Source organism: Dermacentor variabilis, chromosome 6 (genome assembly GCF_050947875.1).
Source record: "Dermacentor variabilis isolate Ectoservices chromosome 6, ASM5094787v1, whole genome shotgun sequence".
NCBI classification, from domain to species: Eukaryota; Metazoa; Arthropoda; class Arachnida; order Ixodida; family Ixodidae; genus Dermacentor; species Dermacentor variabilis.
Window position 1 is genome coordinate 66,573,069 of NC_134573.1, and position 21,116 is coordinate 66,594,184.

Consider the following 21,116-nt stretch of genomic DNA (forward strand, 5'->3'; position numbering starts at 1 on the left):
AGGTTTTGCTATACCTAAAAGAAAGAAACATTAGAATCTGTGGTTTCTAGGGAAGCTTTATGTAAGGCACTCTCTACGTATCATGCTGCTTTTCAGTTATACGGCTGAGGGTGCACTAAGGGAACGTAACGATTTCGTCAACGTGACATTTCTGGGAACCATTTCGAAGTATTAGACAAGTCTTTAGAGACCCCAGAAGATGATGCCCAGCTACAACCCCTTAGCGTGAAACATAGATGAATATAAATTGATAAATCCACACCTCCATCGGGCTGGAAAATCGGAAAGATGCGCGGTTCCAGTTCATAAATCAGGAAGTAAAAAATTCACCCTTAAAGTGCCGCCCGATTTCCTCCACTAGAACTGCGTGTAATATCCTCGAACATGTCGTTTACACAAACACTGTTAGATTCTTTGATGCTAGCTCATTCTTTTCGAAGGCTCCTCATGGCTTCCGCAGATCGCTTTCCTGTGAAACACAGCTGGCCTCCTTCGCAAATAAACTGCATGCATTTCTTGATCGTCGTTCTATAACTGACTGTATTTTCCTCGATCTTTCCAAAACGTTTTGAAAGATTTTGTCACTCTATACTTCTTTTTAAATTAAGCAAAGTGAACACTGATAGGAAACTATTCTCTTGAATCGCATATGTTCTATCCGGGCGCTCATAATTCGTGTCTGCTTACACCTCTAATTCAGCGTTGAGCCCTGTTCATTCTGGCTTAGCCAAAGGTTCGGTACTCGATCCTCTCTTTTCTTTTTCATTTGTATGAATGCCCCAATGTGTATCCTATAACGTACACTTATTTGCCGATTATTGTGTAGTCTTCCGAGTAGTTACTGCACAACGTGATTTTACCATTCTTCAAAATGATATAAACTCTACATCTAAGTGGTTATCTTGCTGGTTGATTCCGGGTATTTGCCTTAATTTTCGCGGTTGATAGAACTCAACACAACTAAATCGAAGGCATTACGCATCGCCCGTACAACTACTTCCCCTGCGTCCTACTGGCTCAAGAACTCCGCTGAAGAATCCCTAACGTCCTGTTACTCCTTAAGTGTTTGCATGACATCCTTTCTTACTTTATCTCTTCGTGTCAACAAAATAATTAGCAATGCGAACAGCTCGCTAGGATACCCCCAACGCAAATTCTCATACGCTCAAGTTTATTTAAAACTCCTGCTTTGAAAAACTTTAGTCCCAAGTTAACTCAAATACGCCTCTTCCATTCTGGTACCCTAGCCCTGCTTTAATAACTTCTGCTCTCGAGCTAGTCCAAACTAACTCTGTCCACTTTATTTTGCTAAACAACAGTCGTACTTGCAGCATCAGTTTAACGAAAGAGTCTTTGCAGCTTGCGTCACTCGCTTGTCCATGCAGGTTTTCTCGCCTATGTCTCTTTCACACAATACACTACAGTCTCACCCTGCACAATAAACTTATTCTTGCACCATCGTACATTTCACCTCGTTTCGTTGATGCACGAAAGATGAGAACAGTTTCTTGCTTAACGCAAACATGCTAGGATTCATTTATACCTCGCACCTGACTGGACTGGAACCACCTAACAGGATCACTCACGTCGACTGTTCGTCACTCCCAGTTTCATAAAGTTTAGACTCAAGTTTATTACTCTTCAACTAACTAGGCACGTATTTATGTTGTTTTCGGTTTATTTTCTCATTTTTTTGTTGTTCCGGCTTGTAGTGGTACTTTCTCATGATTTGAGCGAGCATTGTCTTACCAGAAAAAAAGAAAGAAACCCTGCATCCTGTGTTATTCAGTGTATTCCACTCCCTTCTGTTATGCCTCTATTCATGAGGGCAATTAAATTAGTAAATAAATAGATAAATAGAGCAAGGCCTTCAACTACTTGTTTGTTTATTCATTCATTTATTTGAATACATTCAGGGCCCATAGGCGTTACAGAAGGGAATCGTAACAAAAATATATGAAAAAAAAGCACAAAACCAATATGAGGAAACATATTCAAGCGCCTTTTGTAAAGTCGCCGGGATCTGTAATAGATACAATGGATGTGGGCAGGATGTTCCAACCATTACTATAGAAGGGTATAGCGGGTGACATAATTCTCACAAAGACAATGCTCAGGTATTCGAGCCAGCTATTCATCTTCGGGCTAACAAAAACAGAAGAAGCTAAATGGGAGAGCTTTGAGATGGTGTATAAGCTTATGTGCAAATAAAAAGAAGCACGCTCGAGACACTGCTTAGCGAGCCCGTCAGGTTGGCCCTTTCGAAGAACACCCACAATGGCATTCAGTGCCTGTCGAGCAGAGGCCCACGGACACAAAATGACGCTTTCAAAGAAACCTCCGGTTGCCAAGGCGAGCCTTTGCGAAAGGCTAAAGTTTCCATTAGGAACTTATGGAATTTCAGCCCACGTTTTACAAGGATTGTGCCTTAACACGCATTACGCAGATTAAATTGTTATAGTTAGTTCAAAAACTACTAAGTGAAATCAGAAGCACGACCCCCCCCCTCCCCAACCCCTTTTTACCAGACAATGTCGAGCTGTAGGTTAATCAGCTCTGCAAACTATCTGCAATAATCTCTTATGTGATTTTTCTATTCATCCATTGCAGCTAGCCCTCAGAATTTATTGAAAGAGACAATGACGAGCTTATAAGAAAATTAACTTTACAAGTTTTCTTCTGGTCTTCAGATGCACCTGATCACGCATAAGCTCTTCTACTTTTAGTGGACACGTCCTCGGGAACATTAGTGCAAACTTATTTTAGTGAGTCAACTTTAGTTTCTAAACATACTTCGGTAGCATGGAAATATTCCTCTTGCTATTGGCTGCTGTGCAGAAAATTTTTCTTGAAAACAATTTGTACGTTTTATCTATTTATTGATTTCCGTTATCCTCACGCAATACAATGCATTAGAGAAGAAAGGGGCTGTAATCACACACACACAAAAAAAACAAGACAAAATAACGCAGGAAAACGCAACAAGCATATAAACAAATAAATCATCAAATATGTTAATCGCGGTGCTGAACTAGTGTAGTAGACGTTTCAGCTTGAAAAAAAAAAGCAAATAAATACACTAACTGAACAGAATTGAGCACATATATTTTTTTGATTTTAGATTACGATGGCGAGTGATCTGCGGAAGCGGTCAGTGTCTGTAATACTGATAAACTAGGCAGCAGGGAGGTGGTTCCAGTCGGAGCATGTTTTAGGAGTAAATGACTGGGAATACCGTATAGACTCGTGTAAGGGCCGCACCTGTGCAGGGGCCGTACCCTAAGCTTGGCAGCTGAAAAGTTTGGGGAAAAATTTCCATCCGAGCAGTAAATCGCATTCGTTGCCCAATGTCGCGCGTGCGCATCGGCGAATGTTCTCGCGCTGCACCCTTGCACGTGTCCTCACTAGATGGCGAGAGCTGCGCGCTGACCTCCGATGCAATGGTAGATTCGGCGACACAAGGTCTGCGTAGTCGCCGGCTGCGCCAGCACCATTTTGACCATATGGTTCGATACCATATAAGGGCCGCACCTAGGGAAAATTGTAAAAAAAAAGGGAAAGTGCGGCCCTTACATGAGTCTATACGGTGTGGCAGTGTTATGACTCGCAGTCCTCACTTTGAGCACCTGAGCTAGACCCATTGAAATGAAGAGAGCTAGTATGATCCAGTGTGAGTTGAATGCGTCATTACTGTGATACATTTTATGCAAGAGACGGAGACGCGATAGATTTTGTCATGTTGCGAGTAAAGGAAGGTTTATACTGAATTTCATGCTGGCTGCGCTGGCAGCAAGATGATATTTAGACATAATGAAGCGAGCTGAGTCATTCTGCACCGCTTCAAGCTTATTGATTAGCGTAACGTGGCCGGGGTCCCACACTGCTGAACCGTGTTCCAGATCAGGGCGAACACAAATGGTGTGTAGTGGTCTTTTGTGTGCTGTAGGAGCAGGTGAAAATTTTCGTTTTAGAAAACCAAGCTAATTTTAGATATAGTTGAGCCAATATGCAGTTTTGAAGCACGTTTGTTAGGGATGCGAACTTGGAGGTATATATAAGTAGTCAAATAATTTAGTGAAATACCGTTAAGGGAATAGGTAGGAGAGGGGAATCGACTGTGAGAAACACTCATTGATTTCAATTTGGGTATGTTCCATCTCACATTCCGCAATCTACACCAGATGGCCATGTTAAGGTAAGTCGTTAATATAAACGAGAAATAACAACGGCCCTAAAACTGATCCCTGAGGCGTATCTGATTTTGCAGGTGCCACAGGTGAGTTAGCATCGTCAGGCGTGACGTACGGAATTCTGTCAGTAAGGGAGGCTGCAATTTAGCGAGGCACTAATGGACCAATGCTCAACTGGCTTAATATTAGGATTCGCTATGATGGTTAAATTTACCGAAAGCTTTCGAGAAGTACAAACATATGCAGTCAATTAGGAACCCAGAATCAAGGAATGCATTCAAAGTCGTCAATAAATCTAGCCATATGTGTTTTACATGAAAAATATGTCCAGAAATCATCTTGACCAAGGTGAGAGAAATCATTTCAACAAAATAAGGTTGTTAAGTGAGTGAAAATTATGTGCTTAAATATTTTACATGGGACAGACGTAACTGATATTGGTCGATAGTTGTATAAGTTCTGCGTGTCACAGTGCTTGGTACGCGGAACCATCTTGCCTGTTTTCCTATCCTGTGGCGTTTACCCATCCCGAAGGGATCTAAGAAAATGCAATAAAGAAAAACAATGACACATGTTTAGTGTTTTTGCAGAAACTTCGAATTATTCGCCACCGGTGCCATGCGAGGATGATTGGTATAGATTGTGAATAATTTAACCTTTATGAAAGGGGTCGACAATAACGGGATTTATTGGAAATAAATGTGCACCAGGGTAAGATAGAACATCTGGCATTAGAGAATCGTTAGGTGAAAGCGTAAATGTGTCATTAAGTAAAGATGCGCAGAGGTGTTTTGGAACGGGTTGACCTGATTGGTTAATTAAATATCGTGTCCTGTCATCCTCGGCCTTTAATATTCCAGAAATGTACTGCGATTGTCATTTATCAATTTCGATTATGTGGAATTTCAGAAAATATATTGGGCTTTCTCAAGTTCAAGTTGAAGTTAAGCTTACTTTGATCAGAAGTACAGATAAGACACAAGTAAGAAAACATAAAACGCGGAAACATAAGCATTAGCCACCGATTTATAGGCGGTTCATTTATTCGCGCACGCGGACCTTATAGTTGTGCAAAGCAACCGTTCTTTCTTATTACGTAATCGTTTGCGGTATCGGCTATCCCAAGGGCGTTAGAAGAATGATAAATTGTTTTTAGTGAATGGTGCTGATAACACGGCAATACTTTATTCTTGAATGGATAAGATATATTCTCAATCGAGAGTTTAGTTTGGGCAGACAAAATATCATCAAAAAAGGTAGCAAGTTCAGTGTTGATAGGGTCAGGTTATAAAACCTGATACGCTGTGTTGTAATCCCCGGTACGTTGCGTAATCCTGCATTCCCGCTCTGTTGGAATGCAAAATGTTAGGTGCAAGAAGCCATGATCACTGAGACCAGGAATGTGAGGTACAGGGAAGACAATGTCAGGAGATGACGTCAATATGAAATCGAGTAATGATGAAGAATATGGGGTTACACGGTGTGCGATGAGTTGCGACATGATAATGTAAGGTGTGGCTGCTAGCGTAAATAACTACGATGACACTTCAATGCTTCACTTAAGGTGTACGTCTAGCTTGAAAACATATTACCTGCACAGGAGAACAAAACAATTGTCATTATTTTTCTGTCAATTATTTGATACTAAAAATGTTGAGGACTAGCTGTCTTCATGGTACATCCAGTTAACAAGTGTTCTTGAATGTAAGATATCGAATTTGTTCAATGCCATTCCGAACTAGGTAGACCTATGCTGATTAAAATGTGTACAACCTATTCCGCCATGGGGAAGAGAAGCTGCCATAGTATTTATGGTTATATTTAACACTGATATAATAATTGACACTTCTGACTGTCGTTAATTACCATATAAGAACATGAATCATGAATTTACAAAGCTGTTCCATTGACCCGTAGTCTAGCATATCCGAACTTCAAAACTGTTTTGAAGTACTAAATTCCTGAGGCCTCGCCACCAGAAGAATAATGTGAAATAGTACCTCCTGTAAATTTGTGAATTCAAGGATGAAGAAAAGCGGTATGGCGCGTTTATTTGTGGAAAGCACCTTTTTAGCTGTCGTAATACACATCTTTATGTGCGTCGGTTGGCAGAGAAAAGCTGCATAAAATTGTTTCAATGCATCTTTATTAGCTATCAACAAACTGAAAAAAAAAACATATATATTCCGCGCACAGACACTGCGCTTTCTCCTTGATGCAAAGGAATGTGCACCCTGAAAACAACTAAGGGCTGCCTTGCAGTTTTCCTTTATTTACGACAGACGGACAACATTGACGCTAAGAATAGTCGAGACCCCCGTTTATAGGCTAGTTTGTGCACGGGATAGGCTAGATTGTGCACAGGTTAGGTTTCATCGGTGCAACGTCTGCACTACTATGACAAGAGGGTAAAGGGCTGCACATTCATGGACTCAGAGTCACGCGCCTTAACTGCTGCTTCATGAAAATACTGTTGTGGCGTTTTTAAAGGAAAGCTTTATCAGATGTAAGCTGCTGGAAATATGGCCGACCAAACAAAGTGCTTCGACGTGGCAGGGTGAAGTAGGACATTGTCCAGAATGAACACGAAATCAAGCAGGCTGTTTACTGTTTACTTTCCTAGCGGCTACGGCTTTCATGAAACACATTTTAATTAAACGTAGTGTTAAACATATTTATTTTGTTGGGCTGCAATGATGTTCGTCTTTTATAGCATTGATATCACAAGCAGTGCATTCAAAAACTTTTTTTGGCTCTTGAAGATGCCTATTTTTTTTTCTTTCAAGTCCAAAAAGTTTTTGTACACCTAAAAGGAAGCTTGGTGTTCGAATAACAATTCGCTTTACCTATTTTACATTGCGTAAGTACGAGACATAAGGTATACAAAGGCCGCGTTTCTGAAATTGGTGTCAAGCTTTCGGATTTCATTGCATTTTATTTCATATTTCATTTCATGTTATTTCCTTCAATATCCCCTGCAGGTTAATACATATGGGACGGGACTACAATAACGGAAATAAAGGTTGTGCACAACGTTACTTAAAAAAAACAATTGGTATTTCTTCCATGAAGGCAGATAAGGTGGTGATGGCAACGATGTTTACTAAATAACATCTTGCCCACTTTTTCCGCAACTTTTTTCTTAATATAAAGAGAAAGCCTTAGTACTGCTTCTCAGCCGTGTTACACAGAACATATTCAATACGCACACTGCAGCGTTGGCACAAGTAGAGTACATATTACAGTGAAAGAAAAATGAATGAATGAATGAAATAAGAAATGAATAAATAAAGGAGTGAATAAATGAATGTGTTATACAGGTGAAGGTCATATGCAGTGAAGATGAACGTTTCATCTGAGCCCTTAGCATTACGGCTAGTGGTGTTACGGCTAGTGGCTCATGCTGGTGTTATATAAGTGTAATAACTCGCCCGCACTTTTTGTAGCAAATGTGTAGAGTGAATATAAAATAAAGATAGACAGAAAGGAAAAATGTAAACTTATAACAATAGTTTTGATATACTAGTACATACAGCCCAAAATTGGAAGCTGCAACGAAGGTATAAAACATAGAACACAGAATTATTACTACGATATAACTAATCACGCTGAAACGACATTTTTATAGCACAAGACGTAAACTCCCTGTAGGCCTATGCATTGTGCTGTGATTGACTGAATGTTTCAATGTTTTATCACGTAGTTTTAAGTCAATTTCCATAGATTTATTAAAGTTATAACGCCAACGAAGCCGGGACGATGAGAAACACAGACAAGCGCTTACTGCCAGCTGAGTTTAATGCGGAAAATCGATGATTTTATACACGTTGCTAGATAGCAGTTTTACAAGATGAGAGAGAAAAGAGCCTCGTGTGGAAACAAACCCTCGACCAAACGTGGGGCGTGAGCAAGTTAATGACTAATCAATACTCTGCGAACGGCCATTGCACGACCACCAGCGGAGGGTTTGTTTCCACACGCGACTCCTTTTTCCCTTATCTCGTAATATTGTGATCTGGCAACGTGTATGAACTCATCAGTTTTCCGCATTAAGCTCAGTTCGAAGTAAGCGCTGGTCTGTGTTTCTTGTCGCCACGGCTTCGTTCGCGCTTTAAACTTACCAGACTACGGAATACCAACGAGCCCAATCTTCCACCCCTATAAGATTGTCAGACGCGTGTTTGCTAATGCTTGTTTGTCTCTCTCAATTGCAGGAGCTCATCACCACATTGTACATTGGATTTCTAGGACTCATCTTTTCTTCATTTCTTGTATTTCTCGCCGAGAAAGATATCAACCCTGAAAAGTTTGGCAATTATGCCGATGCCCTTTGGTGGGGTGTGGTGAGTACAGCTTTGTTTTTTTCTCTCGCATGTTTTGTTGCCACACGTGAGCTTGCTTTGCTTTTGTATGCTTGATTCATGGAGTGCCCCGGCCAATAGAGTTTATCCGTGCACCTTTAAGACAATGTAGTAGTTGAAATGTCATCGCGATTTTGCGGCTATTGGGGCTGTCCAAGCGCAGGCGAGGCATCCATTATGCCGAGCATGTCATGTTGGTATAGCTTGTAACATGCAATGTGCAACCTTTATAAGAGATAAAGTATGCTTACGTTACCGTAAAAGCGGCAGGAGAAAATGGAATAACACTCGATTGAATCAAAGACGGAGGAGATATCATGCATGAAAAGTTTTTGGCCTTTTATATCCACAGGTGGTGCTTACTTATCCTTCTCCGATGACCACTTTTTTTTACCGGCTAACAAACGTTAAACGTCTTCGCTCAGCGCAAGACACGCATGCATTATTTGGAACTTACGCGAGCGTTATCATTGGTTCTATCTGTTGTGCTCGCCGAACCTTGCATAATCGCATCGCATGCGCGACACGAATCATGGTGTCGTTTCTGAAAACCACGCTGGCACCTTCGACGAGTAATGCATAAAATCCCACGCACTTGACCCATTGATGAAATTTCGCCGATCGCCGACTGTGTTCGCCGCTGTCGGGGTGCCTTTAGTGCAACTTGCTTTTGTGGGCACAGAACCTGTGCGAAGAAAAAAAAATTAGTATCGTCACTTGCAGTTTTGCTACCGTTTTCTTCACCGTCAGCACTACCTGGCTGTTCGCAACGGCTCACGACTTCAAGTGTATCAGGGTGCATCCATAAGAAAGGAGAGGTTGGAGAATAAGAGAGACGAATGGGAGGATTGTAGGCCCATTAGCTTGCTTTCAGTAGTGTATAAAATATTCACAAAGATAATTTCCAATAGAATCAGGGCCACACTTGACCTCAATCAACCAAGACAACAGGCTGGCTCCACGAAGGTATATTCTACAATGGATCACATTTATGTCACCGACCAGGTAATCAATAAATCTGCGGAGTACAATCAGCTTCGCTATAGAAGGATCGACATTTGGGCGAGTTGGTACTGGTTGAACATCTTGAAGGGGCAGCGCAAACAGACGATGACAGAAGGCAGGAACACACAGGACAGCGCTGAACTCACAACTAACTTTATTCGAAGGCATACGAATTCTAACTAACTTATTCGAAGGCGTGTATATAAGTGTATGTATGCCTTCGAATAAAGTTAGTTGTGAGTTCAGCGCTGTCCTGTGTGTTCCTGCCTTCTGTCATCGTCTTTTTGCGCTGCCCCTTCAAGATGTTCAAGCTTCGCTATATAACTTTCATGGATTACGAAAAGTAGAGATACTAGCAGTCATAAAGGTATTGTGTGATCAAGGAGTTCAGAAGGCATACGTGAATATCTTGAGAAATATCTGCAATAATTCCATAGCTATTATGGTCCGCCACGAGCAAAGTGGGAAATTACTTATCGATAAAATGTAGTGGAAGGAGACAAGATCTCCAACGATATTCGTAGCATGTCTAGAAGAAATATTCAAGTTATCAGGCTGGGAAGGCCTAGGAGTGAGGATCCACAGCGAATATCTCAGAAACCTTTCGCTTGCAGATGGCATCTTCCTACTCAGGAACATTGGGGACGGATTGCAAGAAATGATTAAGGACCTTAACCGAGAAAGAGCAAGAGTAATGTTTCATATTTATATGCAGAACACAAAGGTAATGTTCAACAACCTGTCAAGGGGACAATGATTCCGGATCGCCAGTCAGCATGTAGAGTCTGTACAAGATTACATTTATCTAGCTCATTTATTCACAGGAGACCCTGATCATGAGATGAAAGTTTACAGACTGGAAGCTTACCACTGTCCTTGAAAAGAAAAATGTAGAACCCTTGCATTTTACTGGTGCTAAGTTATGGGGCATAAACATGGAAGTTAAAACGCTCGAGAACAAGTTAAGGACCACGAAAAGAGCGATGGAACGAAAAATGTTAGGGGTAGCGTCAAGAGAGAGGTGTGGATCAGAAAGCAAATGGGTATAGTCGATATTATAGTTGACTTTAAGAGATAAAAATGGAGCTGGGCAGGCCATGTAATGCGTAGGGCACATAAGTTACAGGTACAGAATGGGTGCCAAGGAAAGGGAAGCGCAGTCGAGAACCGTTGAATATAACGTGGGGTGTTGAAATTAGTAAATTTGCAGCTGCACCCTGTAATCAGCTAGCACATGACAGGGGGAGTTAGAGATCAGCGGTAAAGATTTAATCATGGTATTTTACGTGCCAAAACCACGATCTGATTATGAGGCATGCCATAGTGGGGGACTCCGGAAATGTGGACCACCTGGGGTTCCTTAACGTGCACTTGAATTTAAGTACATGGGTATTTTCGCATTTCCCCCCTTTCAAATGCGGCCGCCATCGCAGGGAGAGGCCTTAGACCAGCAGTAGACTTAAAGACTAGGCTGCTCGTGCTCCTGATGACGATGCTTACGTTTGCCCGATAACGCCATCAAAATTTTCTTAATGAGTTATAACGAAACGCAGCCGCATTTTGAGTACCAAATTCATCGCTGGTATTCCTGTGGTGTCTTTGTGAGGTGTTATCACCTCTATTCATTTTAGTATTTACCTTGAGTATTCTTGAAATTGACAGATAATATAATCAAAGGACGTTACGTCTGCTGCATCACGTGACTGGCAATCTTTTTTCAAACTTTATGAATATTTACATATTCATCCCATTAGAATAGGCTAACGTGTTACAGTAAGAAATTATGCCCATTAATTACAAGCTGCGCATTTAAGGGCCGCAATTGTCCCACATTGGCTTCAGATCCGTGGTTTGCTAATTTTCTAATGCGATTACAAGATTACAAGGACGCCGCCGAATACAACAACACAAGAAGAAGGGGACACGAGACAAGCACGTAGGCGCTATTGTCTCGTGTCCCCTTCTTCTTGTGTTGTTGTATTCGGCGCCGTCTTTGTAATCATGCTTAACCAACTAGCCCGCCAACACATGCTCAGTGACTTCTAATGCGAACCCTTTTGTGCTCTCCTGACTGTGGCTGCTGTGCGCTGCTGTTGTCTTGCCGAATGGCTAATAAATAAATAAATAAATATATAATTTACGTGCCCGATGGTGGAATCGAACACCAGGGCCTAGTGCCTTAGCACAGCGACCCACTGCTCTAATCCTTAGGCCAGCATTGCACGCGTACTTCTACACAGCAAACGCTTCTTTGGGATAATCTTTGAAACGATCTTTGAGTTGACCTTTGAGATGATCGCCGCATATGTTGCATTGCGTAGCACTGATGCGTAAGGGAAAATGCGTGCGCGTGCCCGTTTCCTTGACGACAAGGACGGAATAATCAAATAGGCAAATTTGTAGCATTTCACTCCCCGCTTCACGAAAGCTTTCACTTCACGGGACATTCATGTGCGTTGGATCTGCATATTTTTTTCCCTAACGGCGACATTGCGTTCCAAGCAATTGCAGGGATAACTTTTATGCTCTGAGTGATACACTGTTTGAGTAGCGGCACACTTTCTTGCATCCAAATTCTCATGTCGGACGTTCGCAAAACTTATTGGAGTGTAAATCTTAGGAGCAGTGCTCAAAAAAAGAGAAAAAGAAACATTGTATCCGAAATATACCCCACGGTATTGAAATGCCGTGAGTTTATACGCTATAGTTTAATGCTATTCAATTAGTTATTGAAACTGCGTAAATGTGACTGTCGTTATAGTAGTTCTTCAGCGACGGGAGTGTGAGTGTATATCTGAGGAAAAAATATATTCCTGTTCGTTTTGAGAAAGAACCGTTGCGAGCGGTGGCACACTGATATTTAAATAATGTACATCAATTTCTTAATCAGGTAAGCGTCTGGTCGCTGATTTGATTGTGGCACAGGCAGTGCGTGTTTATTTTCCACCGGATGTCACATTTGTTGGATATTTTGATGACGGAGGAGAGATAGTAAAATTCACGGCACGGCACGTAGCGAAGATAGTCGAAAAAAAAGCAGAAAGAATATCGACAACTTCTGCTTGCCTGTTCGCTTAATGGGTCAATGCTCGAGTTTATACTATAGTGCGAACAATGCCATATTTAGGTCATTCCTTTATTTATTTTATTCTATTTTGTCTCAGCGCGCTTTACATTAGTAGCAACTTCATTTTAATTTATGGCCATGGAGTCTGCTAATCAATACAATTATGCACCATCCAACGAATGCTTCATAGAACTGGAACATGTAATGTCCATCTATCTTTCTTTTTTTTTCTTATGCTCTGTTTGACTCCTATAAAATCTGATTTAAGCACAGAAAACTTAACGCGTAGCGAAGGCTCAGTTGTGAATAGTTCAGGAATATAAATGAAAACTAATTTATTACCATACTATAATTTCTTTTGCTAAAATATCATTTCATTCGTGTTTGCTTTTGTACAACTGCACTCTCCCTGGCCAGCAAAAAAATTAAGCAGACAACTTCTGATATTTCTTGATGTGGAACCATGCGAAGGCTCTACAACATAAAGGTGAAGAGTGTACTTCACCGCTCTCAGCTACTGCGCCCCTTAACTCCAAGTTTAGTCATGAGGCCTCGATTTCCGTATTCTCAATATGTTTGTTTTGAGTCTCTAATACATTGAAATAGAACGGGCCTCTACGCCAACATCTAATCCTCAGCCACATGGCCTCAAGTGGCCCCACATGGCCTCAACCGTATCGTCGGCTGAGAGATGCCTACTTACTATATATAGGAAGAAAAAAGCACGCATCGCATGAGGAACCACAGCGATTGGCTCGGCGCCAGAGTATCCACAGCACCGCATGAAGAACTCCATGAACCACAAGAGCTCCACTAGTTGGCCCTTGTCGCTAAAAAGAGCAACTGTTTCACTTGTGCTACAAAAAAATAAAGAGAGAAGGCCTTGCACATCTTAGGAAGGTCTACGTTATGTTCCTGAATAATGTAACATGCGCAAAAGTATCTGCACCTGAACCAGAAGAAAGCCTATATCAAATCAACTTACGCTCCTTTTACATGTTGGGCCGGCAATATAGCTTAAAGTACGCTTATTTCAAGAGATATGTCTACGTCACACAATTATCACTTTGCTTCATTATCGTGATAATGGGAACCTAATTACACAGTGTAGTATTTGCAAGACAGAGTCTTCTTAACGGCTCTTTCTTAAGATGGGCCATTATCTCCTTTGAGAGCATTGTTATCGCGCTTTTGCTAACTACGGATTACAACAAATATATCGATGCGGAACGATTGCTACTTTAGTAATTGCTGTTCGAAGAACATTCATTTTCAGGGATAACTATGCATTTATACCGCATTGTTCTAAGCATTAGCGCATACCTTAGCGTGCGTCGCGTACTTCGTATGTACTGTTTGTTCATGCATGTACGCCTCATACGCGACGTAAGGATAAGGGTACTTAGAGACGATGAGCGCACAGCGAAGTGATAAAAAGCGAAGGCGAGCGATTGTCTGCTGTCATCAGCTTCTTTTGATTGCTCTCGTTCCGCGTAGAGACAAACAGTGCGTGAATGGGGCACCAATAACGAAATGCCGCGCAAACGTGAGAAGACTTTTTAAACATCGAATGCTTTCCCAAAAAGTTGAACTTCCGCTTGAAACGCATAAATGAAATGGCTAACAAAAATGTACACGCGCCCGTATTCAACAAGAAATAATACCTGCCTTATAACTTGGAACGACAAAACAGAAACGCACTCTGCGACTGGGCTGAGTGTGTGCTACGTGCAACTTTTACAACCAGGCCCGCTGATAGCTGGCTTGAGGGTATCGAGTTGATAGAAGCTCTGTGACGAATTCAGCTAAATTATTTCGCCACTAGGTACGTTGATGACAAATTTGAGGCTGTTCGCATATTTTGTGAAATAACGGGGTATGCTCAGAATTACTATTCATCTTCTGCAGCAATACCTCTAAACTTGTTTCGATATGACAGCACCCGCAATCTTTTCCAGCTACAGGCCGGAAGTGTGTCGTATGCGTAATCTCGTATCTACAAGAATACTCACGCGCAGAACACAAACATTATGCGTATATTTACCTGCCAGGATGCCCTGGTAGAAAGGTCTACAAATTTCTTTACCACATTTTCAGTATGTCACAATGTTGCGCCTGAAGTATTGAAATCCTCAAATATTACCTGCGTGTTCCCAAGTTCACGGATTTGCTAACAGAGTGATGATTTATTGAAATCAGCAAGTGAAACTGACCAAACATTTTGTGAATTGTGTTTAACACAAAATAATTTAGCGTAACTTTTTATTTTCTATGCAGCAAATTCATATCCCAAGTTATATATTCTGACTAAAACATACTTTTTCCTTATTATCCGCACGGTGGCGTTTACTTAGCCTGCCCACTGCCATCGTCACACGCAAGTGCGGACTGGAACGTTCGACTGCAGGTTGAATGCCTAACCTGCCAAAAATGTTTTAGTTCTCAAGGCTCGTGTCATGTAGTATACTACATCGTATGAACTGTTCCCGAGGCAGCTGTAAAAGTAATTACTACTACTACTACTATACTACTACTACTACTACTACTACTACTACTACTACCAATGATGATGATGATGATGATGATTGAAGGAGTGCTCATATTATAACATTTTTTTATTGTTCCTAGCGTCATCGCTACTAGCCTTCCCCTTGGGTTACCAGACGCTCTTGGGTTTCTTGGCAGATGCCTTATGTTACAACCCATGTACACTAACGCGCTTGCGGCCCTACTGTACCTGATAAGCAGTGCTCGGGCGGAGCAGTCGACGGCAGCGTTTGCAAAGTCGCCAGCTGCGCGCAGCTGTTCTCCTCCTTCTCCACCTCCACCGTACGAGTCCCGCACGTTAATTCCTGGCACCATCCAGCTTCCCCCTACGTGCCTGGAAATCTCAACACCGCATTTTTTCCCTCGTTGTACTACGATGTGTAGTTATTACTTTTTGTGCACACGTCTGCCGGATCGATATTGAAATACCGCTTAATTGCCCCCTGTTCGCACGGCAGCACTGGCGCTTGTTATCCATATCGACCACTTCCTTTACGACGAAAGAAAGGAGCGCCGAGGCTGAGGTCAGCGCGCAGGGGCGGAAAGCAAATGTTTATTTTTTCGTGCGCGCTCCTTTTGTCGACATTAAAGATTCACGCGTGATTGAGTATGCCATGCATGCTCGCATCTGTAGGTGTCGGAACTCCTTGCACGTGTGACGGAGAGGAAGGCTAAATAACAAGCTTTGTGCTTGCCGCTTCTGAGGCCGTATTCACAAGCCGGTGCTTTCGTTAGAATCGCTTATGTGAGAACGCACCAGCTGACGGTGATGTTGGACATAGCGAATGCGGCGAGCCAATGGGAAACGTCACTTAGGAATGGAAACCTTGTGGTACTGCCCCTCTCCATGATCTTCTGTCGTGTGAAAGTGAAGATCGGCACGCGTAGTCTTTTTCACTGACAAAGATTTCGCGCCGTGTAAGTTAAGAAATTCCGAACGCTTTCTTTAGCGTTTCCACTCAGACAGCATTTACCGCAGCGTTACCGTGGCTTAAGTTAAGCGTAAACGTAGGGATGGGATAGTTACACGATGACACTAAGAGTGCTGTAGGAGAGTCTGTGTTACGAATGGATGAGGTAATCAGCGACACGGCGAAAGAAAATAGAGTTATATCTTGCCAGTGAGCGCATCACCATTTACAAAATACTGGGTTACACGAGAGGTGTACGGCAGCAGCAACGCCTTATACCCGCATGCTGTGACGCCGAGCTAAAAAAAAAATCTCACGAAGCTGATACTGCAATCAGGTATCATAACTTACTTAAATGCTCGTGTAAAGCGTCGCTAGCGAGGTAATTGTTTGAATGCAGTCCTTTTCGCCATTTTTCTTCGCAGATAACAGTTACTGAACACAAAAACATTTAAAACACATTGTGGTAGGACAAAGTGTGAGGAGAAGATCACTACTGCTATCCAGTAACCATGAAATCCGTCAGCGGTAATTCATGGACCTGCTAACACTCTCTAATGAAGCATCCATTCGAGAATATTAAGAACTAGCTCACGTTCACATCGTAGCTAAAGCGGCTCCGCGGAATCACACCGCTATTTATCAGGTCGGGCGGGCTCTTCGCTTCGAAAAACAAAAGACATGTATGTACACTAGAACAATAAATATCTTCACTCTTCTCAATGGTGCCATTCAGGGGTTGAAAAACGATGTATTTTGATATGCGATGGATGGATGGATGGATGGATGGAAAAAACTTATTGAGATTCCTTAGAGGCGCGATTATCATGCAGTGGGCCGCTCCCACGTTGGGACGGGCAGGCCGAGCCTGGCCGCCGCATCGTGGGCTCTCTGGACGGCCCAGATTTGGTGCCCGTAGTCGGGGCTTCGCAGTGAGGTATTCCATCTTGACTGGTCTGCTTGATCTGTGCCTCGTGTCGCAACGTCAAAACAGGGGTTGTAGAGCAGGAGAAACAGCAGCCGGCCGCCGTTTTTATTGTGAGCGCAACCGCGACTTCTCCACTGCGCTTTTTCAAGTACGCCCATGCACACTCGCGTTATCCTCTTCTACGATGGCGTACAGGCGCGGCATTTGCATCGCTCCGAAGGAAGCATCATCCCGATGCGCAATTTAAGCATATGAGGGTGGTTATAACGGCACAGAGTTAAACACGCAAAAATTCAAATGTTAGTTCGATAGGTACGGCTTCATCCGTACCACATGCACCACTTCAGCTAAGTGCTTGCGGCGGCTTGAACTATTGTCGCTCTCAGGAAAGACCTCGTAAGTCACGTCACTCAGGCGGCGGATCACTCTGTACGGCCCAAAATACCATCGTAGGAGTTTTTCGGAAAGTCCACGACGGCGTATGGGTATCCAGACCCTCACTTTGTCGCCGGGAGTCTAGAAAGCGGACCTGTGTCCAAGATCGTATCGTTTCGCATATTGGTCTTGCTGAATGCAGATACGTACGCGGGAAAGCTGCCTGACTTCTTCGGCGCGCTGAGTAAATTCGTCAACGTCGGTAGGTATGTCGTTAAACTCGTGCGGCAACATGACATCTAGCGTTGTCGTGGCTTCGCCACCGTGGACCAACCTTAACGGTGTCATTCCAGTAGTTTCTTGTCGAGCGGTATTATAGGCGAAGGCAACGTAAGGGAAAACTTGATCCCAGTTCTTAAGTTCTACGTTGACATACACGCAAATCATGTCTCCGAGGGTCTCATTAAGACGATCGGTTAGTCCGTTCGTCTGGGGATCATATGCTGTTGTTTTCCGGTGGCTTGTACCACTGTGTCTGAGAACCGAGTCGAGGAGTTCGGCAGAGAAGGCAGTTCGCCTGTCTGTGATGACGACTTCTGGGGCGCCGTGTCTAAGGACGATGTGTTCAATGAAAAAAATGACTGCTTCGGCTGCTGTGCCCCACTGGGTAGCCTTTGTGTCAGCGCAACGCGGCAGGTAATTGGTAGCAACAACGATCCACCTGTTGCCAGCTGTAGAAGTTGGAAATGGGCCCAGGAAATCCATTCCATCTTGGGCGAATGAATGGCTGCCCTAGTGCCTCAACCGGGTGTAAGAGACCTGCATGCTAACCGGGAGGTGTGTTGCGCCTTTGGCAGTTGGTACGTGTTTGCACGTGATGTCTTACAGCAGCGGATAGCTTTGGCCAGTAGTACTTGCATAGGAGTAGGGACAATGTTCTCGTGTAGCCTGGATGACCTGCGGTGTTTTCATCGTGGCATGATTTTAGTATTTCTGTTCGAAGTGATGCCGGTACGACAAGCAGGTGCGTGCTGCCACTCGCAGAAAAGTTCTTATACAGAACATCGTTCTGGGGACAAAACGACGAGTCCCCTGGCATAAAGTCGCGGAACGTCTTTACTGCGGCCCTCCAAGAAATTAATTAGTGGGAGTAACTCTGGGTCGTGGCGCTGCTCTTGTGAAATGGTGACGGCGTCGACGACACCAAAAAATGTCCGTGTCCACGTCATCGGTACCTGCGGACGCGACAGGTGACCGCGAGAGGCAGTCCGCGTCGGTGTGCCTCTTCCCTCATTTGTAAATTATGTTCATGTCGAACTTCTGAAGCCCAAAACTCCAGTGCACCAGACGGCCAGATGAATCTTTCAGGTTAGTCAGCCAACAAAGAGATTGATGATCGCTTACAACCTTGAATGAACGGCCGTACAAATACGGGCGAAATTTGATAACATCCCGGTGAGGCATTTCTTTTCGGTAGTCGAGTAGCTTTGCTCTGTGCGAGAGAGAGTTCGATTAGCGTGAGCGATTTCTTTTTCGGAGCCGTCTTGCCACTGCAGCGGTACGGCACCCAGAGCAACATTGTTCGCATCATTGAAGTGAAGTGCATCAGTGTGAAGTGCAGTAAGCATGCTGGTCGAGTGCGCAAGAACAGGAGGCGTTTGCAGGCGTTCGGATAGTTCGCTAAACGCTACTTGCTCTTTTTCCCCCCACAGAAAGGGAACATCGTCTCGTGCCAAACGTGTTAACGGCGCACCAAAACATGAAAAGTTCGCAATAAAGCGTCGGCAATAAGCTCACAGCCCCAAGAAGCGGCTCATTGCCTTCTTGTCCGACGATGTGGAGAAGTTTGCCACAGCGTCTATTTTGTCTGGATAAAGTTGTACACCCTTGTGACTGACGACGTGGCCGAGGAAGCACAGTTAACTGAAACCAAAATGGCATTTCTCGGGTTTTAACGTCAGGCCAGCCAAGCGAATAGCTTGGAGAACAGAGAGTAACCAGCGTAGGTGCTCCTCAAATGTAGCTGAGAACAATATGACGTCATTTGGATAGACCGAGCATGTTTGCCACTTTAGACGTGACAGTACGTTGGCCATTAGACGCTGAAAAGTGGCAGGCGCTGAGCACAAACCGAAAGGACCTTAAAGGAAGGACCTTAAATTCGTAAAGACCGTCGGGGGTCACGAAGGCAGTTTTCTCGCGATCTCTCTCATTGACCTCGATCTGTCAATACCCGCTTCGTAGGTACACTGATAAAAATAACGTGCATGCTGCAGCCCGTCCAGCGAATTGTCGATGCGTGGCAGCCCGCGGGTAGACGTCTTTCTTCGTGACCTGGTTTAATTTGCGGTAATCGATGTAGAATCGCAAAGTGCCGTCTTTCTTTTGTACTAATACCACGAGTGACGCTTAGGGGCTCTTCGAAGGCTGTATCACACCATCCTCAAGCATCTTCTTCACTTGTTTTTGAATCTCTTCACGTTCCTTTGGAGCTATACGGTAGGGATTATGTCGAATCAGCCACGTAGTGTCATCCGCTTGCTTGACTTTTGACGTAGTCGAAACGCAATCTTCGAACTGGTATATGAGATCCAATTGGCGCTGCCGCTCCCAAGGCGACATGGTGGAACTGACGTCGACGGACAAAGATGGCGAGGGCGGCATGGTCGTTTGTTGTAGAGCGAAGCAATATGTATCTTGGGTGATGTCTTCTAAGTACGCAACTGCGGTACCCTTCTGGATGTGACGGCGTTCGTTGCTGAAGTTCGTGAGAAATACTTCCGCATGCCCATGAGTCATGTCCAGTACGCCTCTAGCAATGGAAACACCTTGCGTGAGCAAGAGTGCAACAATGTGCTCCACGACCACATCCCCGTGGTAGGGCTTCGTGCATGATACAGAGACAAGGCGGCAGGATCGCGGCTGAATGGTCACATCGTCAGCGATTCGCAAACGCTCATGTTTCCCGTCATTCATCGTGTCGCCATATGGGCTGACGGAAAAACGTCACCATACGTTCCGGAACGTTTATGACTGCACCGACGTGTCGCGGAAATCCATCCCCAAGATCAGGTCATTGCAGCAGTCGGGCAGAATGACGAAAGTCGCAACGAATTTGGAATCACCGATGTGAATTCGTGCGGTGCATGTTCCTGTTGGTGTCATTAGCTGACCCCCGGTACTTCTGATGTGAGGCCCTGTACACGGCGTCTTCACTTTCCTAATGCGGTCGGCCAGGTCCTGCCGCATAATCGAGAAGTCTGGGCCAGTGTCAACAAGTGCGTTGACGTGATATCCATCCACCAAAATGCCAAGATCGGCACGGGCAAAGTCGTCAGCGTAAGTATGCGTCGTCGTCATGTCGTCTTCACCCGCCGTGGTTGCTCAGTGGCTATGGTGTTAGGCTGTGGAGCACACGGTCGCGGGATCGAATCCCGGCCACGGCGGCCACATTTCGATGGGGGCGAAATGCCAAAACACCCGTGTACTTAGATATAGGTGCACGTAAAGAACCCCTGGAGGTCGAAATTTCCGGAGTCCTCCACCACGGCGTGTTTCATAATCAAAAAGTCGTTGTGGCACGTAAAACCCCATAATTTAATTTTTTTTCATGTCGTCTTCGTCGGCGTTAGCAATCGTTGTCGTCACATCGTCTTTGTCGGGAGCGTCGGGGGTATTTTTGTCATCTCGACACAAGACAACCTCCCCCCCCCCCCCCCGGAGGTCGCTGGC

General features: G+C 43.9%; 1 protein-coding gene across 3 annotated transcripts in view; it reads left to right on the top strand.

The window, feature by feature from the left end:
• Positions 1-21,116, top strand: part of LOC142584827 (potassium voltage-gated channel subfamily KQT member 1-like) — a 528,313-nt gene that overhangs the window by 431,502 nt on the left and 75,695 nt on the right. For all 3 annotated transcript variants that reach the window (XM_075695111.1, XM_075695109.1, XM_075695110.1), the window contains exon 5: positions 8,405-8,533. In XM_075695111.1, coding sequence (XP_075551226.1) covers positions 8,405-8,533 — 129 coding nt within the window. The remainder of the gene's footprint in view (positions 1-8,404; positions 8,534-21,116) is intronic.